This window comes from Dendrobium catenatum, unplaced genomic scaffold, assembly GCF_001605985.2.
Source record: "Dendrobium catenatum unplaced genomic scaffold, ASM160598v2 fragScaff_scaffold_1132, whole genome shotgun sequence".
In the NCBI taxonomy this organism is placed as follows: domain Eukaryota; kingdom Viridiplantae; phylum Streptophyta; class Magnoliopsida; order Asparagales; family Orchidaceae; genus Dendrobium; species Dendrobium catenatum.
This window is the reverse complement of record NW_021319594.1, coordinates 1021114-1046144: the sequence shown is the minus strand read 5'-3', so window position 1 is coordinate 1046144 and position 25031 is coordinate 1021114. Positions and strand designations below refer to the sequence as shown.

The window sequence follows — 25031 nt, the reverse complement described above, 5'->3', positions numbered from 1 at the left end:
TCAAAGCTATCGCACTCTCATTTTCATATTGTTTTTGTAAAGGTATGCAGTGACTTAAACAGTGAAAAGGAATAATTTTCTGATGCTTTTTGACATTAAAATTGTCAAATAAAAAAAAAAAGTCAAGATATATTTTAATTTAAATTTGATTATAATAATTATATTATCATTAAATTTAATTTAAATTACTATAATAAAAAAATAGTTGATTAGTTATGTAATTGCACTAATTTTTAAATAAATCTAATAATTAAAATTATCATAATTAAATTTGCATAAAAAATTTCAGTAAGTTTAATTTAGAAAAGTAATTTAGGCTTTATTTTGGACAAATTTATCACTGCTTTCTAAAAAATATATACTAAAAAATTAATTTAGAAAGCAGTAAGAAAGCTATTCAAAATGAAGTCTAAATCAGGATGTAAAGATCCAATTTTTTAGCATGAAGAATTTTAAATTCATTGAATTTATTTTAATATTAATACAATATAAAACTTGATTCATGATCTCTAACTAAATTTAATTTATTTAAAATTTGCATCAGAATATTTAATAAAAATCTTTCATGATGTTTATATATACGGAGAGAAGATATGTTTAAGTGATTGATTGCTCAGTTTAGCATTTTTTTTTGCTTTTATTGTAACATCAAATCATGCCCAACAAATTCCATTAAAAAAAATCAAAGAAAATAGCTATTTGTCATACAAAATGTAGCTCTCATCACCATATCCTTAAAAAGATGAAAGCCACACCATTACTGCATGCAGAATGAATACACTGTAACATCAAAAAACAAGAATTGAATAAGAAAATGTGTTCAATGATTAAGTGAAAATGATGTCAAGATCTTGCAAAATAAAATAACACAAAGTAAGCTGAAACCATTTTTCTGTGTTCTTCCACCTCATAGAATATTACAGAACCTGTAATCTTCTTCCCTAACATACCAGACATCACATTTCTGGCAAGTTTTTGGAACTAGTGAACTTGAATCTTTCTTCTCTTCCTTTTTCTCCTCCTTTTGCGGTCCAATGCTTACAAAACTGGCTGATTTTCTAAATTTTTGTATTTTTCGAATGATTTTGACTGGATCGGCGTCGCCGGTTATGGTTACTAAACCCTTGGATGAATCAAGAACAACTGAGCTTATACCTTCCACACCTGCAACCAATTTCATCACCTTCTTCATGCATTTTGAACAAAGCATTTGAACAGAAACTACAATTTTCTGCAAATGAGTATATAAGATGTCAGAAAATAGAATCAGGATAAATGAGAATGGAAGAAGAAGGAATGTTGCAGGTAGAAGAAAAGAGTATAGACCTTTGACATTATTTTGATTGTGCTGGAAGAGAACATATGGGAGTAGGAAGAAGATGATATATGGTGCTTATAAAGCAACTTGTAGAAAGCTATCCAATTATTTATTTGTTTGTGTAATCATGGCTGGATTGTTTCCATGTCTCAATGGAGGTAAATACTGTAATGAGGTAACATGATTTTGATGAAGATCCACATAAAGATGAAAGCAAGAGAGAATAATCCACATTCACCAACCAATTTAGCTTCTTTTCAACAACCAACATGTTCTATTCCTCATGAAAAGTAGTTATGAGGGATAGATTAAGGTTTCGTTTTTGACGACTTTCTTATTGCTTCTTAAAGTAGCTTTCTCGTACAAAAATTATAATTTTTATACGAAAAAACTACTTTAAGAAACAGTAAGAAAACTGTTCCAAACGAAACTTACATTCAAGAAAGACTTGCATGCATATGGTATCATTCTATTTCTTACTATATACAAAATCCAACCATGCATTCAACCAATTTCTTACCAACTATTTTAAATGCAGCATGTGATGTTAACAGTTGTCATTTTCCTTGAAGAAGCATATTGTCCCTCAGTGCTATAAAGTTCAAGTCTTGTTTGGTGACATGAATTTAAAATTTATATTTTGAGACATGATAAATTTGGTTGATTTCATCCAATAAATTGATGAATACAGTTAGAAATTATTAAAAATAATTTTAAAAATTAATGGTTTTATTTTTTTATATATATATTTTTGTTGTGGAAATAAATAATCATTTTAGGAGTTTTTGTGAATAATTATGGAGTCTAAAATGAATAGATAGTAGATAGAAATGAATACCTAAATACATCCAACTTTAAAAGGACATGGTTAATTGTTGTATTTATTTAATTATACATGAATCTTCTGTTAATAGAAGAACTCTTCTAAGGCTTCATTCGGGACATTCTTTTTACTGTTTTCTAAAACAACTTTTTAGTACAAAAATTTCTAATTAATTTTTTTTGTGAATTATTATGGAGTCTAAAATGAATAGATAATAGATAGAAATGGATATCTAAATACATCCAATTTTAAAAGGACGTGGTTAATTGTTGTATTTATTTATACATGAATCTTCTGTTAATATAGGAACTCTTCTAAAGCTTCATTCGGGAAATCCTTTTTACTGTTTTCTAAAACAACTTTTTAGTACAAAAATTTCTAATTAATTTTTTTTTTTGTGCCAGAAAGTTATTTTAGAAAGCAGTAAGAAAACTATCCCAAAAGAAGTATAAAATTGATAAATAGAATCTTCACCTTAAATTGATTAGAAATAATGGAGACAATCTACTCATGACCTATAATCTCACAATCAATTCATTGCTCTAGACAAACCCTTTATTCTAGTTTCAAACTATATAATCCATCATTATTTTGTTTCATTGTATTAGTAATATTACTTAGTAAAATTCTTGAATTCTTAGAGTTTACCAACTTCAAGTCTTCACCAAACAAAAATTATTAATTTGATAGCGATTGGTGGCTGAAGGAGGGATAATTTCTATCATTCAAATGGACAACTAAGACAACTAACAGCCTTTTTCATGTGGTAAGACCACAATAATTACAACAAATTGTATGGCAACTTGTTGGCTTTATGATGTTATATGAAACATGGGGGAAATAGTAAAAAATAACATAATGTGAGATTAATACGATCTTGCTACACTTGTGTATTTAATTCATTGACTTATTTTTAATTGTTATTACGAGGAGCATGGTGGCTAGCTATTTGCCCGTAAAAATTGAGATCATCACTCCTTAAGCTAGCGAGACTCTCTAATTGCTCGTAGGAACATCCAAAATGATTGAATGTAGTTACTGTAAATTAAAACCTGTAATAGATATGCCGATGATGATGGTGACATCGTAATCCATGATTGACATGATGGGACTTTTGGGTTAAACATTGGCTTCATTCATGTAGACATTAAGAGTGTTAAACATAATACATTGGTTTAAGGCTAGCTTGTGACCCATGGTCAGACCTATTTGGGAAGATGAAGCCACCATTGTTTCTAAGGACCATTAACCATATTGGAGGCCATGAGCTTGTTTTTATAACTTTATAGAAGCACTTGATGAGATGGACAATTCTCTTAATTAAGAGGAAGATGACCTTGGTCACCTTCATATTGATTAGAAATATTGACATGTTTTCTTCTAGGATAGGTTGAGTAATGTCATCTCAAGAATGAATTCCTTGAATTCTTTTGAGCCATATATAACATATCAATAATGAGAATCACGATGTAAGAACAATTGAGTAGACTTGTTGAGTGCAACATAATGGTATTTGAGCATGACAATAAATTTGCAAGGCTTATCAACTATATGATGGTCGCATTGCTCATAGAACACTAACATTGCTACTTCTTCTAGGGGAGTCCTACACGATTATGCTAATTGATGACTAGTGTCATTCTTATTTACCAACAAGAAGGACTTGGTGGATTAGTCAAAACTAATAAAGAATAAGCAAAAAGTGTTCCAAGCTAGATATAAGCATTGTGAAAGGATGATGAAGATTGACAACTAACCAAAAAAAAAAAAAAACTCAATAAGAGAGCCTATGCCAAAACTATTAGAAGCTTTATGGTGAACAATGCTATGCATGGGGAGCTTAATTCTAATTGGATGAACATCTAGGCACTGATTCAATGCCACCAAGGGGTCAACATGAAAACAATACAATAAGTAGCTATTCAAAAGGCTAGAGAAGCCAAGATAATATCACTTGTCAAGTTGAAAAGGAAACCTACTTAGCAAAGGAAGGATGTATTACAACTCGCAGCATGGGTCTTTCTTATTGATATGTGACAAAAAACTCCACTTGAATCATTTGATTCCTCTTTACCGACAAAACCTCGTGCTCGGGAGAAGAATAATCTATTTTCTTTTCTCGAGTACGGACTTTTCTGGTCTAATTTTATCTTGTCTTTATCACGAGTTCTTTTCCTTGGTTAAAAATACTTCTTGTTTTGCCCATATTCGCGGGTTCTTCAATTGTCTTTTTCCCTCATAAGGGAAATAAAGTGTATAGGTGGTATACTCTATGTATATGTATCCTAGAGCTCCTTCTAATGACCTATGTATTTTGTTATCATTTCCAATTGGACGATCCATTAATCCAATTGAAGGAGGATTATAAATGGATCAATCTTTTTGATTTACATCACACATTGTGAAGCATAAAAGGAGCGTAACTAGGTGACAACTACCTTTTTACTATAATGATAAGACCATGATTGCTGTAATTGACATTGATTAAATGCATTCATTCATAGCTAAGTCATAGGCATTGAGTTAAGCCTAGTAAAATATAAGTTATCCATCTTATTACAAATGAGAGGTAATACTATAGGAAAAACTAGCATTATCAACAGACTTTTTGGCAGTATTATATCCACCCATGTTTCAGAGTTCAATTACTCAAAACTTCATATTTTTTAATTTTAAAATATGTCCTTTTAATTAATTATGTGAGTTTTATTCTTCATAGTTTTTAATTGTGTTTAGTTTTTTCCACATATTTGAAATCATAGCATAATTATTATATAGATTTTAGTAATATTTATTACTTCATCCGGTTGAATTATGATTGAACCCTAGTCAAATCATGGAATTTTGAATCTCTCTTTTTTCTATTCATTATTCGATCAAATTTTTATAACCTTGTCCATGACAACTACTTTTTATTTATTTATTTTTATTTCTAAACCAACTGTTGTCTTTTTCAGGAGAAGTTATTATGTTCATAATATGAATCTATGAGGATATATGATTGATACATCATAAAAAATTATCTTGATCGGGCACGAATCTCGAGGCAAAATCAAATCGGAACCTTCAAAAATTAAATCCGGGATCACCTGATCTCCGATTTCAGCAAACTTATAGTCAAACCGAGCATCTCAGAAATATGAACTCAACGACACCAAAATCGACTCAATCCAAGCCCAAATGAGTCAAATCAAGCACCCGAAGCGCTATTGGAGAGTTCGAAAATTAATTTGAGTTACCAAACGGTTTCCAAATATGACGTTCTTATAGTCGAATCGAGCGGATCGACGAGACAAATCCAACGAACCCAAGATCGCAGAATTTCAACATCATTAAAAACTTCAAATGTCAGACGAACGGTCCACGATCAAAGGATTCAATATCAGACATCCATCCAACCACTCATTTACCCTTGATATCTCACCTATTTATGGGTCATGCCACTTCAAAAAAATACAAGAAGAATACAAGAATACAAATATTTAAAATACAAGAAGAGAAGAGAAGGAAAAAAAAAAATACAAATCTTTTTCAAGAATACAAGAATATAAATATAAACTCAATGACACCAAAATTGACTCAATCCAAGCCCAAATGAGTCAAATCAAGCACCCGAAGCATTATTGGAGAGTTCGAACCTCAATTTGAGTTACCAAATGGTTTCCAAATATGATGTTCTTATAGTCGATTTGAGTGGATCGACGAGGCAAATCCAACGAACCAAGATAGCAGAATTTCGACATCATTAAGAACTTCAAATGTCAGACGAACGGTCCACGATCAAAGGATTCAATATCAGTCATCCATCCAACCACTCACCATTTATCCATGATATCTCACCTATTTACGGGTCATGCCACTCCAAAAAAATACAAGAAGAATATAAGAATACAAATAGTTAGAATACAAGAAGAGAAGAGAAGAAGAAGATAAGGATAGGAGGGAAGAACTCCTCCTTGACCACTGCCGGAGTTCTGCCCGATGCTCGAGTGACGCCGAAATTCTGTCAGACACCCAAGTGACACCAGAATTCTGCCCGACGCCCAAGGACGCTGGAATTCTGCCCAAGTGACGCCGAAATTCTGTCCGACGCCCAAGTGACTCCAGAATTCTGCCCGACGCCCCAATGACGTAGGAACTCTACCTGATTTCCATGTCATGTCGGAATTCTAAGTGATTATGAATTCAGCTCGAATACACAACTTGTTTGTTATTGGATTTCAATCCGAAAGTGGAGCATTGTAATCTGATCATCACAAATTTTAAGGATGGCTCAGCCTCTTCTACCTCAAACAAACATTAGTGATGGGTGTGGCCCGTGGTTTTTTTCCCTTTATAGTATGTTCCACGTAAAAATCATGATGTCTTTATTTCTCTTCTGTTTGTGTGCAAGATTTCCGTATAACGCTGAGACATAAATTTTCTAATTCTATCGCCGTATATATTCTAGCCCGCAACAATAATAAATATATTAAAATTAAATTATATTTATTGTAAAATATCTCATTTGCCAGCCACTGATTTCATTGCCACTTGCCTATTGCCTATTGGCAGCCACGTCAATTCCAAGGCTTTTAAAACCGGACCGGACCGGCCGGTTACGGGCTGAATAAAAACCGCTTCCGCAGAGAACCGTTCTCGGACCGTTCGAACCGGCGGTTCGACCGCCGAACCGGTGAACCGGAACCGTTTTAATAACCGGCCGGTTCGAGCTGTACCGCTTTTGAGCCATCCGATTTGATCTGATGGCAGGGATGATAGGCGGATAACTCAAAAAAAAAAAAGTTAAAAACCGAGAAACCCTATTTCTTTACAATTTCACGATTCGCCCCCAGACCTCTCTCGCGACTCCTCTATCCCTCCGAGACGCCGTCGGCAGCAGCTGCTGCTGCATTCCGATTTGCGAAGCGACGAAGCCACCGAAGGATTTTTTTGCTTGATTAATATCTCCTCTCCTATCTACACTAAGTTTTTCGAATTCTCCTCATTTCATTCGGTACTGATTTTTTATCTTTGCAAACTGGCTTTTTTTTTATAACTCCAGAAATTTTGATATCTCAAATTATTAACATACCTTTAGCAATGTTTTCAATCAGTTTCAACATACCTTTAGCAATGTTTTCAATAAAAGTTTATAACTCCACATGTTTAGGGTTTTTTTTTTAATCCAAATTTAGGATCTTGTTATTCTAATACATTTTCTGATTTTCATCATTTCATGAGCTATGTTTGATTTTTTAATCAGATTATGTTATACATTTTCTGATCTTGTTATTCTAAAACCAACAGAGCAATTTTGGTCTTTTGGCAAAACAAATTAGAATTTTTATTTTCATGAGCTATGTTTGAATTAGATTTAAATGTTTGAGTTTATTTGACTAACATTTCTCTATTAGATAATAATTTTTCTTCAATTTTTGCTATATATTTATAAATAGTTGTGTCATTATTATAATATTTAAATATAATAAATATTTATTACGTCATCCGGTTCGACCCCGGTTCGACCCCGGTTGAACCATCAAACCTCTAACCCCTCCTTCTTCCGGTTGATTGACCGGTCCGATTTTAAAAGCCTTGGTCAATTCGCTCGCCCATGCCAGCCATTGCTTATATATTTTTTTAAAGCGTGTTATTGCATATAAAATTAAGATTTTGTTTGTGAGTTTTAATATAAAAGTCCCGAAAAGGATAAGTACTGTTTCAACTTTTTAAATTTCTCCGTTGGACATGTGTTGCGTGGGCCCCGCATGCCAGCCTGGATTGTATTTCAAATTTTCATATTAGTAACTTGAACTGGAGCCTCACACACAATCTCCGGTGATCGACTATGGGGGAGACGCGGGAGACGATCGGAGTGATCGGTGGCGGCCAGATGGGCTCAGGCATCGCTCAGCTTGCCGCCATCTCGGGCTTCGACGTATGGCTCCATGACTCCGATTCCGGCGCGCTTCAACGGGCTTCGGAGGGCATCGGCGCCGCCCTCCGGAAACTTGTCTCAAAGGGGAAACTCTCTGAGGTCATTTTTCCTCTTCACCCTTCCTATTTCCACCATTGCGTTTAATCCTTTCTTTCAAGTTGGTTGTCGAATTTGTTGTTGTTTCGTATAACGTGTTGGTATTTAGTATTAGGGTTTCGATTGGGGTTTCTGGTAGTGTGACATTGTTGGCTAGGTTTGGTTTATGGGATTTGCTCCAACGGTTTTGGAGTGCGAGCTTTCCAGTGCTCCGGATTTTATCTTTGTTGCGCGATAAGTTCAACAAACAGCAGTAGCTATTGTGATCCACAATGGATTGATTCGGGTGTCAGTAGCGGGGAGCCTTTTTGCGGTCCCTGTTGAAATACAACTGCTTATCAGCGTGGGAGTTCGGCTTGGCGTTTTTGATGACTGATGAAGGCGGGCTTAGTGTCAAAGAGAAGGTCGTCTTTGCTTCAACAATAGTTTTATGGTCATCCCCGTATGAGCGGAAAGAATTGCATCTCTATGAACTTCAAAATTAATACACTCATAATTTATATAGACAGGAACCAATCAATAGAAGGTCGTCTAATTTGAATCTCATCAGCAAAGCCTTTTATTCGCCATTAAGTAAATTAGAGTTGCCTCGTGGTTAAGAGTAGTTTCATATGTACCAGGCATGCCAAAGAAGAAACCACAAATGATGGATCGATGAATTAGTATAGAGGAATAGTCAGAGTATTACCTCTTGAAAATAAATAGTGAAAATAAAATCAAGCAATTTAATCAAGTACAACAAATGATTTAAAAAGCTTAAATGTGACATGCGTTGACCTTGATCTTAGCTCGCTCATTTGTTGGTTTAATTCAAATTCATTATGGAAAGCTCTACCCTTCTTTGGTCAAATTGGATTTGATTTAGACAAATCCTCTTCATTTTCTCTGCTGATTGGATCTTGATCAAATTTATTTGAACCCCTCAATTTTAGCTAACGACATGATATCCTTGAGCCCCATCGACTTGGTCGTCCTCTTCAGCCCCCCTTGATAACAGCTCAACAATCTAAATTGATTGGCCAGTCCTCCTGATGATTGACTTATATTCCTTTATCGTAGGCTTCTCTTGGGGCCTAGTCCCGCAAGAATTCACCTTCTCGGCATCTCTCAGCATATGGTCGACAACTTGGCGCATTAGATTTTGCAACTTAGTGCCCTGTTAATGGCATGTTCATCCCCTTGGCCTTCTCTCCAGCTCAACATCTCCTTGGCACTATAGAGTTATTTGCTTTCATTCTCGACGCTTCGTCATCTTTGTCTCGGCCTTTCCAAGTTCCCTCTAAGTGTGTATTTTATTCCTCTCTCGAGAAACGCCGACATCGCGCTCACTTTATAGCCTTCTCGACAAGTCGACAATTCCTACTCGGCACATTAACAACTTTCATTCTTGGCAATCACTGATAACTTGACATCTTAGACTCTGGATTTGTTGCCTTGTCAACCTATTTCTCTTTGCCTTGTCATTTCCTTCTCAACTTAGCAAACATCTCCTCCCCCTTGTCAATAGCTTGACAAACTAGAGTTGTTGGCTTGTCATTGTGCTTCATGACGCTTTTGCTGAAATCCTTCTCAGCACCCACCATCCTACCCTTGATGTTAGCTCAACATACAAAGTTGATGACTCAACTTTCATTAGGCGATGTCAAGGCACACCATAACTTGGCATTGGCTCATTGATGATATTGGCTTGCTATTTGACAAGCCTCTTCCCACATAGAATTGATCATTATCTTGAATCATATTCAACGCTAAACTCTCGGGGGTATTCATTTTGTCACCTACCACACATGGAGGCATATAGCACATGTCGTCATCCTATTATGGCTTTATCTTGGACCCATCTTATGTCCTCCCGGTAGTGTAAATGACAAAATATTTTTCTTGCAACTAGTATTCCTCCTTAGGATGTGGCCTTTTGCCTCGAGATATTGTTGGCTTCTTTTGTTAGTTCCCATCTCCTACAAAAGTGTGGTGATGACACCTTCTTTTGAGTTTGATCCAAGACAAATTATTAATGAGTTGTATTTATATATGGAGAAAATGTATTTTTATAATAACAAAGAATATGTTGAAGATTTTATGTGGACTTGAAGTTGTTACTCCATGAAGGCCTCTAAATTTTTTGTTTGATGTGTGGAGCAGATAAAAATATAACATCTTCATGAGCTATAGAAGGTGAAAAGTCAAGAAGATGAAGAGGATGAGTTATATGTATTTATCATCATCTTATATATTCAAATAACTTATTGTATTAAGGTCCCTTCTTATCTTTTCAAAATTATACTTTGTACTTCTAGAAATACCATTGTGATGGAATGAAATGATAAATTGAGTTGATGTTGATTCACTTGCTTTATTAGCAATGCAACATGTGATATATGGAGGACTTGGAGCTCATTTTATTATAATGATATTTCAAATTTCTCCTTCTTACATCATCCATCAATTTGGTATTCAAGCAAACAGTTTTGAGTGCATGATTGCTTGTTAGATGAATTTGGCGTTTCTTCTATTTTTGGACCTTCTTGATGATATTGTTCTTTCTTTCATTTTCTTGTTTTTTAAATCTTTGTTCATTTTCAAATTTCATCTTTTTCTCGTTGCATTTCCTTAGTTTCAAGTTTTCAATTTTTTAATATTTTCTTTTCAAAGAGTTAAGAGCTTGGTGGCTGTTTGTGTTGATCCTTGGTGAGAGTTGAACCTCTTTGAAACACTTGGTGAAAATTTAAATTTTATTATTTTATGGATTGTTTTGAGGGGTTTTCTTGCATCTTAGTTATTTTATTTGTTGCATATTTTCTTCCTTTAGTTTGTTGCATTTGCGAATTTGCTTTCCTGGATTTATACTGTTATATTTGTTTGCTATGTATGTGATTTAAGATTCTTCTCAACATAATAAATGCTTACATTCTAATTGGTGCAGGACAAGTTATATTGTTCTAATATATTTTCTTGATATGAAAAAATATTATTGAAGATTTAGAATGGAGTCTAAATAGCTGTTTTCTATGAAGGATTTTAAATTTTGCCTGAAGAGAAGATGAAACATCATTTTCAGTCCATGAAAGATAGAAGACGAAAAGTCAAAAAATATAAAGAATAAGCTAGATGCATTCAAAGAACTTATTATATTAATGGTCCCTTTTTATCTCTTCTAGTTCTCTGTTTTGTACTTCTATAAATACTCTTGTGATGGAATAAAAGGATATGCTGAGTTGATGTTGACTTGCTTTATTAGCAATTTGTATGTAAAATTTGGTGGTCTTTTCTTTATGGAGGATTTTATGGTCATTGCATTAAAATGATATTTGGAATTTCCACTCTTATATCCTCCATCAGGTTTTCTTTGACACGCAATAATCTTTACATCGAAATCTCGGATACCCAATTTCGCACCTAAGTCCTTTGAATTTCAAGTTTCAAGACCGAATTCTGATTCTCTTCTTCTCATTGTCATCAACTTTAGGATTATAAGCTTCAACATATAAACAATTTATTCTAAAAATTATTCAAGGCTATGCCTCTCATCAAATATAGGTATGCAATTTTGATTTTTATTGTAGTGACTTTGTTTTTATCTAGAACCATAGCTTACACAATCTTTTTAAAATTATATTTTTCATTAATATTTTGACTGAACCAATTATTGCCCAAGATATAACAATGCCAACATAAGCTCTTAGGATGTTTTAGGTGCAGGGTTTACTAATGAAAACCTAAAATGAATCACATTTTGCATTTTTTCGGCTATTAATTTAAATCTCTTTTGACGTGAAATTAGATAATATAGTTCATTCATTCTAAACAATAATGTAAAAGCCACAACAACAACAATAACAAGCTTTTATCCCACTACATGGGATCGGTTATATGAACCCTTTTTCTCCATTGTGTCCTATGAAAAGTCAAATTCTCATTATATTGTGGTCGTACTAAGAATCAAATTCTCATTTAAATCTAATAAAAATGTGTCATTTTTAAAAATAAAAAATTCATTCAAAAATTTGAGAATGGGTTAAAAATTATGTAGTGATTCAAATTTGCTCAAAAACCAAAGAAAAGAAAATTGGCATATATCAAGCTTGATATAATCTCAATCATACACCCAAACCAAGCATTAAAAAATTTAGAAGAAAGAACAATGATATAAATCATTAATTGGATGTCCAAGTCTCATGTGGTGGTACAAAGGAGAATTGTCCCCCATGAGTTGTCTTAAAACTTGCAAGCGCTTGAAGAATTCAAATCCAACAAACTCACAAGAATTTTGATGACTTTAATGCAATAATTCAATTTTGTTTTACATGCTTCCAGGTTCTATTTATAATCTAAAAAGCCAAAATAAATAATTTTGGATTTCATGAATTTGGGTTCATATGGAACTCTTCTTGTCTAGGTGTTGACCCTCTTCCCGTAAGCCAGCACAGCAAAACAAAAAAAAAAAAGAAAAGAAAATGAAAAATCAATTCCTCACCTGCTCTCTGCGTACCCACGTCGTTCGCACGTCGCAGCCACGACCGAAGTCGCATCCTTGCACGTCGTCGACACGACTCGATCGCGCAGATAAAGGGCCGAAGAAACGAAGCCGCGCTCTCATCCCGACATCTCTTCCCCACTCACTCTTCTCCACGCAAAAATTCGCCCGAGCCCTCTCTCCACGCGCGAACTCCCCCTCTCTCGTTGCTGTTCGGCTTCGGTGCTTCACAGGAGGTGTAGAGATTGCAGGCGCTGCTCCTTCGGCTCCTTCTGACTGTTCGGCTTAGACCCTCCGCCGGCGCCCCTCTCTCCGATCAGAAGAAGCGACGGGAGCTCGCTTTTGGTGAAGGTAACTTTCTACCTTTCGCGATCTTCTTCGGCCAAATCCCAAAAATCCATCGAACCGAGGGATTTAGTAAATACGGGATGTAAGCCGTAAATCCTTAAATCCGGGATCCACCCACCGCCGGGATTTAACGAGTGCACATAAACCGTTCGGCTGGATTTAGCCTAAATCCGACTTGACTCCCGCTGAAATCCCTGGCCGAATCCCGTAAATCCCCAAACCGAGAGCAATAGGGGGGAGGATTTAATTAATATTTATTAATATTAATTATATTAATTATTATTTAATTATAATTATAAAGTCCTCACAAAATGAGGGCGAAATCTCTGGGTAGTGTCTTATCTACAAACTCATCTGCCTTCCAAAATTTACCCCGGAACTAGTTCGTTAAAACTCCCTCGCCGAATAAGAAATCGCGCGGCGGGGAGGCCGGGGCCGAATTTTCGGAGCCCACACTAGGTCAATGTGAATGGCAATGATAATAATTTTGATATACCTATAATCGAATTCTAATGGAGTAAAACAAATCTCTTTTTCTATATGTATATGTATATTTATATAGATATCGAGAGGGAGAGATGTTTATTGGGGCTACCAAATTCCATATCTTTCTTAGAGAAAGCGGAGGGAGAGAAGAATACAAAGACATTGAGGCCAATCTGAAAATATTCAAACAAAGAAGGATTAATCTTGAGCGGGCATAATTGTTAACTCAAACGGGAGTTACGCATGCAATGTTCCCTAAATCTGATGGCGGCAGTAATGTTCATGTTAGGTTGATATGTATTGCTCTGATAGGCTTGCATATCTATTAGAAACTAATTGATGAGCAGAATTTTACATCAAGGGTAAATATTGTTATTGAACACTGTCGTTGCCAGGTCTCAAGTCTTGGATGAGAAAAGTGGAGGGTTAGATTAGGTAGTCGACAACCAGCGTGAAATTTTTCTAATAATAATGACATGAATTCTTTAAGAAATTGTGTTATTTAATAGGACACAATGAAGAGAAAAGATTTATGTAGCCGACCCCACGTAGTGGGATAAAGGCTTGATGTTGTTGTTATTGTTGTTGGTAAATATTGTATTGAAAAAAAAGGTTTATCACCAGTACCATCACTTGATGTTTATGTAGCATATGCTTACTGGATGAGAAGCTGGAGATTTCTCCAAACAATTTTGTGCACATCTCTTAACACTGAACTGCTCTGCATATAAATTCCTTGCTGGGTTTAAACATTTGGTAAATTCCTTTTGTAGATTGTGTATAAAAAAACACGTCTCTTTGAAAGAAGATGATAGTAGACTCGAGCGACCTACTGCATTTTGCTTGGGAATGTCATCTGAAGCTTTTGTAAAGATGAATAGTTCCTGTGTTTTCGTAACTGTTTCGAAGATGGCTAAAGATCTTTTTTTCGCTGTTTTACTTCTTATTTGCAGCTAGCTGGTACAGATGCTTTAAACCGTCTGAGATGCACATCGGATCTGGAAGATTTTAGGCATGCAGATGTTATAATTGAAGCCATCATTGAGTCTGAAGATGTCAAGAAAAAGCTCTTTTCTGATCTTGATAAGTTAGTCAAACCTTCTGCAATTTTGGCTTCCAACACCAGTTCAATCTCCATCACTCGCCTTGCTTCTGCAACTAGACGTCCTGCACAGGTCAGCCTTTCTAGTTATAATACATATATGTATACATTACATCCAAAACGTGTACCTAATTGCATGCTTGCATTGCCAAAATTCATGCAAGCTAATTTTTAAAAATCGGCTTGTCACCAATTTTTAACCCTTAGAAAGGAGCTATTATTATGTGCGGACACCGGACAGTTCTCCCGTCCGGTTACATGCTCGGTACCGAGTGCAATACATTTTTGAGATGACGTGGCGCATTTTTATTGGTCCTTGGATGCCCTCCGGACTCTGCACAGAATAATGGGACTTTAAAGAGTGAAATTGAGATTATAGTTTTAAGTGGGCTAGATTTATTATGCACAAATATCACATTAGATGATTATATAATTTGATGTACTGTGATGTTGTTCAAGCAAAATTTGTTTATGCTGCATGGAGTTCTAAATATACAGTATAATTCTTGGTTTATATCTGAAGAATCATAACAATATGTGACATAAAATAACTGATGGGTTTTTCAGGTAATAGGCATGCATTTTATGAATCCTCCTCCTGTGATGAAACTGATTGAGATAGTGAGGGGGGCAGACACATCTGAGGTGGTCTTCTCTAAAATTAAAGCTTTGGCGGAAAGGTAACTTTTTAACCCGGTAATTCTGCAAATATTCTAAACTTCATCACATTTCCTCGATTAGCTTCTGAATTTTTGGCTCCTCTTTGGGGCAGATTATTCTGTGCGGACGCCGAACGCCCTCGAGATACCAACCAAAATGCGTCACGCACCTCCCGTTCGGTATTGCGGCTCGGTACTGCTGACGTGGTGCATTCTGGTTGGTCTTCGGACGGTGAACTGCGGTTGGCGTCCGCACAAAATAATTTCTCCCTCTTTGAAGAGAATTTTCTTGTTGGCCTATATAACACTTTCACTTTCTAGATTCGGCAAAACTGTCATATGCTCGAACGACTACCCGGGTTTCATCGTGAACCGGATATTGATGCCGATGATCAATGAGGCGTTTCATGCATTATATACCGGCGTAGCGACGAAGGAGGACATCGACACTGGAATGAAGTTGGGTACAAACCATCCAATGGGTCCTTTGGAGCTTGCAGACTTCATTGGATTAGATGTTTGCCTCTCAATAATGAAGGTTCTTCACCATGGATTAGGAGACAGCCGGTACAGCCCATGCCCTCTTCTTGTTCAGTATGTCGACGCCGGCCGGCTGGGTCGAAAGAAGGGGATTGGTGTCTATTCCTATAAAAAAGAACCAGTAAGAGCTAAACAAGTATCTTCTCTCTAAAGCACTTTATGATTGGTCATATGCATGAGGTTTATTTCTTCTAGCATTGAAGTGTATGATTATGATTATGATTATGATTATTCTGGACCTGCCTGTAGGTTAAAATGCTAATAAGCTAACTCAACATGTACTTCATGAGGAATGCTGGAGGTTTATATGCCTGGGATTGATCATTTCCTTTTTTTTTTTTTATTTACTAAGCAGGTGCTACATAAGATGTTTGTGATTATGTTAATAAAAATATGATATTTGGGTTTTTATTTTTATTTTTGGTCTTTGGAAAGAAAATTTATGTGATTTTCTTCATTTGCTCGTGTTTTACTTGTTTGTTCATGAGTTTTTGTCACTTAATGGAATCAAAATTGATCATGACATAAATGGCTATAGAACTTGAAAGGATTTTGTCGAGTTTTCTAAATAATAAATTAGGTTATTATATTTTTCTATAAATTAAAATTACTATTTTAAAATATTAAGCAGAAGGAAAGGGAAATCAAACTCAGCTAAAATGTGGTGCTCAGTTTTTTTTTTCTTTTTCTCTTCCTCTACTATTATAATAAATTAAATATTAATGAGAATGAAAAATGTATGTATAAGTTAGGCTAATAAAGAGATATGAGAAGTAAAAAATTTGTTGAAATAAAGTGTATTAAGGATGAAGATTAAAAAGTACTTTTTATTTTATAAGAGGATATTTAACATGGGTGGATGAGATATTTTGATAATTTTTTTCAATGAAGGTGATGAGAATGTGATTTATTTTAGTAACTTTAGTACTTTAAATGAAAATAGAGATTTATTTTATAATTTGTTGCAGTAATAAATTTGAAGTTTGAGAGGTTTTAAAGAAAACGAAATGTGAAAAGATAATAAGGCTTAATGAGAAATGTGGAAATGCTTAGAAAATTAAGGATTTTTTGGCTTATTAAAATATTTAATGTTACTTTGAAGATTAAAAAGATGTCGGATGAATAGTGAAAGTAAGTTAATGTGTCATACATTAAAATTACGAGAGAGGATAATGGAGCATTTTAAGCATTTTACAACATGATATTAATATTTCCCAAAATCAATTTTAATTCATGTCAGATAGATATGTTACAGAAGTTATACATTTAACAATAGGTTTGATGGAGAAGTATAGAGAAATTAAAGAGGATTTATTCATGATATTTATTGATTTAGATAAAGAATATGATAAAGTTATAAGAAAAGTGCTATGAAGAGTTTTAGAAAAAAAATGAGTTTATGGTGTTATATTCAAGTCATTAAAGATATGTGTACAATAGTTGTTACTTGATCAAGTATTTTTTTTTCCAATTGGATTACATCAATGATTAGCTTTAAACCTATATCTTTTGCTTTAGTCATGATCCCATTGATGTTCTTACTAATCATTTGTAATATGATTTATCTTGTTGTATGCTTTTTTGTTGATGATTATCTTATTATTGATAAGACTAGAGAGAGAATTGATGAAAATTTTGAATTATGGAGTTCAATCATAGAGTCTTAAGGTTTTTGTTTGAGTAGATCTAAAACTTAATATGTAAAGTATAATTTTAGTAGTAATAGATCTAGTGGCAGGATTGTGACATTAGGCATGTCATTAAAAAAAGTGTATGTTGTAGATATCTTGGCTCTATTGTTTAAAATGATAGTGAAATGGACGTGGATATTAAGTAAAGTTCAAGTTAGATGGTTGAATTGGATGAATGCATTGCGCCTATCATGTGAAAGAAAAGTACCGCTCAAAGTTAGAGAAAAATTTATAAGATGATGATAAGACATGCAATTATGTATGGCACAGAATGTTAGACATTAAAAGAGAAGCATAATATTAAGTGTTGCAAAGATTAGAATGCTCAGGTGGATTAGTGGCTTAACACTAACAATAGAATGCGAAATGAGTATATATGTGAAAATGTTGTAGTAGCTCAAGCAGCAAATAAAATTAGAGAGAGTGGCCTTAGATGATTTGGTTACTTAAAATGTCAGCCTTCTCATAATCTTTAGAAGAGTGATATATTAGATCCAAACTAAGCTATGTAAAGTAGCGATAAGCCTAAAAATACGTGGTTAGAATGTATTAAAAGTGATCTTTTTTTATTAGATTTAAATGAAAATTTGACTCTTGCTATATTTTTCTTTTCTGGACAGTTGAGGGCATCGAAAACGGATCACGCGGGACGGAATTTTTTCATGACTTGATCCGCAATTTAACTCTTAATACAACAAAATATAGAAAAAGAATTAATGTGGCTGACCACACAAAGTGCGATAAAAACTTGTTATTGTTGTTCTCCTCTACTTCTCAAAAATTCCTACTACATTTGACAATCATGCAAGGAAGAAGAAATAGATATTACATAACCTGCTTTAAAAACTGGTTTAAACTAAAAATATTTTTTCCCACCTCTTTATCAGCCTCAGCTAGTTTCTATAGCAAAAGAAACATATTTATGGTAAATAAGAAGTGAATTTCAACTATATTGTAAGGCCTTCTATACATTCAACATATAATTAAGCGAGTCAAAGTATGTTAATGAAGCGTTTTAGTGACGCAACTTAGAGCTTAAGCAAAAATAATATGCTTCGATAAACATCCCAACATTCATATTTAAATGAATAAATCTGAATAAAACTTTAAAATTTTAATATATTGATGAATAAATGTTAAAACTAATATAATTTTTTATATATTTTTATGAATATATTATATATTGTTTATTGTTAAAACTAATATATTGATGAAATTGATTATTAAATATTATTTATGCATATTTAGATTATTAGCTTAAATATTATTGGGTTGACTCAATTAAAATCATATTATTAGCCTAAATATTTTGCTAATAAATTTGCATTAGATTTTAAATTTTGATTATATTTTAGCTCAAATTGAACTCGATTATATTTAACTCAATTTATATGTTATTTGGGATGATTTTCTTACTCTTTTTGCGGCAGCTTTTTAACACAAAAAATTCTTGAAAGCACAAAAAAATAATGTAAAATAATGTCTCGAATGAATCCTTAATTTGTTGATTGTGAGATTTGATTTTCTCATAAATAAAAAATTTAAATATTTATTAAAATAAGACAATTTGTATAATGTTTATACTTAATGGAAGTTAAAATTATTTATTTTGAAATACAATTTTAATTATTTTTTAATTATAAATTAGTGAAAAGTGGATGTGTTGTAAACCTACCCAACTTCATCAACTCCCCACATTAATGCTCATTCAATAAATTACTGAAGTTGGAAACATCAAAACTTGGCATGTGGAAAAAGAAACCATAATTAAAGAAAAAGTGTTGCAGAGGCATTGAGTCCTCTTCCTCTTGCTCTGAACTAAGTAAAAATTTGAATTTCACCCACCTTCACCACCCACTCCAATCTGTGGAGCCTGCCATTGCTAAAAATATGAGGTTATGGACACCCCAAATTCAAATTCATAAATATGAATCTCCCCTTTTTAGACAGTTTATGAAATAGATTAAATATATGTACAGAGTTGGTACTGTAGATTTTGGAGTTCTTCTCCTGCCTTTTCCTGCACTTCTACTCTCCATTAAGCCACTTCCAGAAAGGATGCAGACCACACTCCAAAGCTGCACTCTTTCGTCTCCTTTGAAACCACCATAAAAGTTAGTAGCATTAAAGTGCATCCGTCCAAATGTAAATAGAACCATCTTTTTCGTGCAGGAGAAGCTTTTTAGCTTCCTTTAATGGCGGTTTTGTGTTGGGTCCATGGGAAACCCTTTCTTAGTTCGCAAGTCCTCCCTCTCCTTCTTTTCAATGTCAAAGGTGAGCTCTTCTCCGAGATAAGAGCTTCTCACGTTGCCCAACTTTGACCGCCTCTTAAACCCCAATCCCCATGCAATAAAGACCTCATCTTTAGGGTTTTGATGTGATAAAATCTTCATCTTTTTGTGACTCCTTTGCTGGGCCTGGACATTTCGATCTCCACTTCTTCATTTTCAATTTCATGGATTTCTCTTCTCTGTTCTTCATGAAATGGGTAATCTTTGCTAGCTTGGCACTTCTCTCCTCCATTCTTTATGGGGTTTCGGTGTCTCCCTGCCACTCCGGCGACCTTGTAGCTCTCCGGAACTTCGCCGGAACGCTAACCAACGGCTCTATTCTTTTCTCCTGGCCCGGGGACGAAGCCTGCTGCTTCTGGGATGGTGTGTTTTGCTCTCAGGATTCATTTGCGCCCTCCAATTTCAGCAGAGTGATCCTTCTTCTTCTCCCTAATTGCGGTCTCAAGGGTTCCATATCTCCTTCCCTCTCCAATCTTGATGAGCTCCATTCTCTCGACCTATCAGGCAATCTCCTCTCAGGTGGCATCCCGCCGGAGCTCTCCCGCCTACGCAGGCTCAAGTATCTTGACCTCAGCCACAATGCCCTTTCGGGATCAGTCAACGCCGTCTCCGGCATCAACACTCTTCAATCACTGAATCTCTCTTCCAACTCCTTCAGTGGCTCACTTGCTGATCTTGGCGCTGATATGCCCAATCTCCTATACGTCAACATCAGTAACAATTCATTCTATGGCCCTGTTAGTCCTAGCGTCTGCATTGGGTCAAGTTTGATTCATCTTGTTGATTTTTCAATGAATTCCTTCTCCGGCGCACTTGATGGGAAGATTTTCTCGAATTGCAGTGCTTCACTAAAGGAATTGAACTTGGGTTCAAATTCTCTTACAGGTGGTCTCCCTGACTCGATCTTTGGTCTGGTTTCATTGCAAATGCTCTGTCTTTCATTCAATAATTTCTCTTGCGGTTTGAGTGAGAGATTAAACAAGCTATCGGGACTTAAGAGATTGATTATTTCGGGCAATAGATTTTCTGGCGAACTCCCTGACGTGTTTGGCAATCTTTCAGTGCTTGAACAACTCATTGCGGATTCAAATTCGTTCTCCGGAAAGATTCCCACATCTATTGGTAATTGTTTGAAGCTTAAAGATTTAAATTTGAGAAACAATTCCTTAAGTGGGAGAATCAATGTTGATTTTTCTGGCATGACTTTGCTTACTACTCTTGATTTTGCAAGCAATAATCTTGAGGGAGATCTCCCTTCCAGCCTCTCTAATTGCCCACAGCTTCAAATTCTTAGCTTTGCGAAAAACAGATTATCCGGAGAGATTCCCAAAGAGTATACGAAGCTCCAATCGCTCTCCTTTATATCATTATCCAATAACAGCTTCCAAAATATTTCAGGAGCATTGGCAGTCTTCCAAAGTTGCAAGAATCTGTCAACTCTGATTCTCACCAAGAATTTTCATGGTGAAGAGATCCCAGAATCATCTAATGGTTTCAGAAATTTGTCGATTCTAGCTCTTGGAAACTGCGCACTTTTCGGTAAAATACCGATTTGGTTGATGAACTGCATTAATTTGCTGGTTCTTGATTTGTCCTGGAACTATTTGAGTGGAACAATTCCTTCATGGATTGGGCAGTTTGATAGATTGATCTACTTGGACATTTCAAACAATTCACTGAGTGGGGAAATCCCAAAGAGCTTGACAGAGCTGAAGAGCCTCAGGCTTATTCATACCTCATCAAATACAAGCTTGATGAGTGAGCCATTATATGTGAAGCACAACAGAAGCGTCGTCGGCTTGCAATACAATCAAATATCTGGTTTTCCACCAGCAATTTACTTGAATGATAATGAAATAAATGGTACAATATGGCCAGAATTTGGGCAGCTCAAAGCTCTTCATGTCTTAGATTTGAGCAAAAATCATATTACTGGCACTATCCCTGAAACCATTTCGAATATGGAGAACTTGGAAGTGTTAGATCTCTCTTTCAATGTTCTCAATGGGACCATTCCTTCTTCTCTGAAAAAGCTCACATTTTTGTCTAAGTTTAGTGTGGCATATAACAATTTGCATGGAGAGATACCAGCAGGTGGCCAGTTCTTCAGCTTCTCAAGCTCCAGTTTTGAGGGCAATCCAGGACTATGTAGAGGATCTGATCCTTGTAATGTGATCTCGACAATGGAAGGACAAACTCGAGAACTCTCTTTCGGCATCAATAGCCGAATTGGAAAGAACAGTATTTTAGGAATAATTATCAGTGTTACAATTGGTATTGCTGTGCTCTTGGGTTTTATATTGCTCATGTGGAGTAAGGAGGTTGGCGACCAGGTAGAGGTTGAAGATGAAGTGGAAGAAAGATCAGGGAGATCATTTGACTCGAATTCGAAGTTGGTGTTGTTCTTTCAGAGTTCAGATAGTAAGGATCTAACTATTAACGATCTTCTGAGAGCTACAAATAACTTTGACCAGGCAAACATAATTGGCTGTGGAGGTTTTGGGCTAGTGTATAAAGCTTACCTTCCTGATGGAACAAAAGCTGCAATCAAGAAGCTTACAGGTGATTGTGGGCAGATGGAACGTGAATTTCGCGCGGAAGTTGAAGCTCTATCAAGAGCCCAACACAAAAATCTTGTATCTTTGAAGGGGTACTGCAGGTAATGGTGTAATTTAGTCGAATTTAAGTGTGATTAAATGATCCTCAACTCAATTTTTCAAGCAAATGAGTCACATTTATCAAACTGTTCATCAAATGGATCATTATGATATATATATATATATATAGGGAGAGAGAGAGAGGTCTAAAATAATGGAGTCACTTATCCTTACATTTCTTTAGGAGGTGTTTGGTATAGGATTTGTCCCTCATTTTTAGTAGGATTTAACGTAAATCCAGCCAAATAACTTCTCAGAATTTAACAGGATTTAAGATTTGTCATACCAAACACATTTCAGGATTTATCAGCCTAGGATTTACTAAATCCAGATTTACATAATTTAGTAAATCCTACTAAAATTGAATCCAATCCGATACCAAACACCTCCTTAATGTAAAAAAAAAAAAGTTGTCTTTTAGCTATTTTAACTTCTAGCCATAAAGTTTTTAGATTGATAGTAAAAGATGTGTTAGGACAAGTGCGTTGTTTATCTAAATTGATAGTTGTCTCTCTCTTTCTCTTTGAGTTTGAGCTGAACAGATCAAACAAGGACACTAAGTTGACATTCCCAACTGCAGGTATGGCGATGACGATCGGCTGCTCATATACTCCTTCATGGAGAATGGAAGTCTGGACTTCTGGCTTCATGAGAGAACGGACGGTGGCTCTCTACTCCAGTGGGAGACCAGGCTGAAGATTGCTCAGGGATCTGCAAGAGGATTGGAATACTTACATAAAGTATGTGAGCCTAACATCATTCACCGAGATGTGAAATCAAGCAACATTCTACTTGATGAAAGATTCGAAGCTCATTTAGCTGATTTTGGCCTCTCGAGGCTCATACGCCCCTATGATACTCATGTAACAACAGAACTCGTCGGTACTTTGGGTTATATTCCTCCAGAATATAGCCAGACTTTGATAGCTACTCTTAAAGGTGATGTCTTTAGCTTTGGTGTAGTGATCTTGGAGCTTCTGACAGGTAGAAGGCCTGTGGATGTTTGCAAGGGAAAAGGTTGCAGGAATTTAGTTTCATGGGTGGTTCAGATGAAGCTGGAGGGGAAGGAGGAGATGATATTTGATGAGGTTATATGGAAAAAGGAAGATGAGGTGGAGTTGATGATGGTGCTTGATGTTGCTTGCAGGTGCGTTTGTGCTGATCCGAAGCAAAGGCCTTCAATTGATCAAGTTGTTTTATTGCTTGATGGAGTTGGAATTAAGTGATTCTTGATTCAGTTTTTGTTGTATTTTACCTTTTGTTATAGTTGAATGTTATAATTAATGTAGCAAGGATTCTAAGGGTGTAGATGAGAATTTATGGAGTGATATGGCTCTTAAAGTTGATATAAAAATATAAAATGTCGAGTAAATTTATGCAAAGGCATCAGTTCAGTTGTGATTTTTGCCGAGGAATAATGTGTATTTTCTTATATATGTTTGGTTTGCACAGCTTTTATACTTGGACAACACAACTACTATTTTATCTTTTCCTGTAACGTTAAAACCCCACCCTTGGTTTAAGCTTTAAAATAGGTAAAATTATTCTGTGCGGATATAGATGACGTTCGGAGGCGAATCAGAATGTCTCACATTATTTTTTTTGTTATGTATCGCGGCTATGTATTGTTGTGTACAAGGTGATGTGGCGCGTTCTGATTTGCCTCCGGATGATCCGATGTCCGCACAAAATAATTTTTCTTAAAATAGGGAGTTAAAAGGGATGACAAGGGAAGGAAGTCATTGGTACTCTAGTTTGTAATTTTGAAGTCCAAATGAAATTCTAGAGTTTTTCTCTCTAGAGAATTTAGATCTTCTCAATTTCTTAATCTTCTTTTCTTTCTCCACTTTTGCTCTACAAGCCTGGTGAATTTTGTGAGTAATATTATGATGTTACTCATGAGTAAATCTAGATCCAACATCATGAAAGATGCAGTGAGTAAAGATACAGTGAGTATGGATTGATGCTGAGAACTTGAATTTGGTGCAACGGTGTTGAGGTGGCGTTGCAGCATAGTGTTATTTTACATGCAGTGTTGCGACATTGAGTTTGGCGCCACGATGCTAGGCACTAATAATGATTTATTATTAAAATGTTTGTTAACCCATCATCCCCTCTCATTTTAATTTCTTGTTGGGTAAGGAAAGGAAGAAGAAGAAGAAGAAAATGGAAGGAGATGTTTAAGAGAAAATAGAGATGGGCTTTTAGGATTTTTTTCATCTGTCGCTTTTATTACAAAATTATTCTGATTATTGTAGGTGATTTCTATCATAATTCTATTTTTAAATATTTTATTTTCGTCACATAAATTTTGATATATTATAATGCTGATTATTTTAATCATTTTGAATATGTAATCTCGTATTTTCACGATTTAAAATTGTAATGATTACATTTTGCATAGGAATAAGATTTACAGTGATTTTGTAATTTTTGGCATTTCTAATTATGAGCATCATTTGGCATTTTGCTACGAGCACACTGATGAGACACGTGTTGTGAATGAATATAGATGAATGAATAGTTATCAATAAGAAAGGCTGGTTATTAAGAGAGGTTGGGTGGAGATTCATTACACCCTGTATAAGAGGGGGATCTACACTTTTCTTAAAATAAGGTTTAGGGT

The 25031-nt window shown here is 35.1% G+C and overlaps 3 protein-coding genes across 4 annotated transcripts; all 3 read left to right on the top strand.

Annotated features, from left to right (window-relative positions):
- Positions 1-4285: 4285 nt before the first annotated feature.
- LOC114580627 (NAD(P)H-quinone oxidoreductase chain 4, chloroplastic) lies at positions 4286-4546 on the top strand (the record flags this gene model as incomplete). The annotated part of the gene is made up of 1 exon (XM_028698796.1): positions 4286-4546. A coding segment is annotated over one exon (261 nt), but the record flags the coding sequence as incomplete, so codon positions are not given.
- A 3388-nt stretch (positions 4547-7934) lies between these two features.
- On the top strand, positions 7935-16183 carry LOC110110976 (probable 3-hydroxybutyryl-CoA dehydrogenase). 2 transcript variants are annotated; one of them, XM_020842645.2, is made up of 5 exons: positions 7935-8160; positions 14419-14640; positions 15135-15247; positions 15548-15887; positions 16016-16183. In XM_020842645.2, exons 1-5 carry the CDS (start codon positions 7972-7974, stop codon positions 16034-16036), a joined length of 885 nt encoding a protein of 294 aa, XP_020698304.1. In that variant the 5' UTR covers positions 7935-7971; the 3' UTR covers positions 16037-16183. The 2 variants fall into 2 exon arrangements, with proteins under 2 accessions (XP_020698304.1, XP_020698303.1); XM_020842644.2 differs by having other exon boundaries at positions 15548-16183.
- Positions 16184-19513: 3330 nt separating this feature from the next.
- On the top strand, positions 19514-23765 carry LOC110110975 (phytosulfokine receptor 2). The gene is made up of 2 exons (XM_020842643.2): positions 19514-22407; positions 22986-23765. Exons 1-2 carry the CDS (start codon positions 19913-19915, stop codon positions 23629-23631), a joined length of 3141 nt encoding a protein of 1046 aa, XP_020698302.1. The 5' UTR covers positions 19514-19912; the 3' UTR covers positions 23632-23765.
- Positions 23766-25031: the final 1266 nt, after the last annotated feature.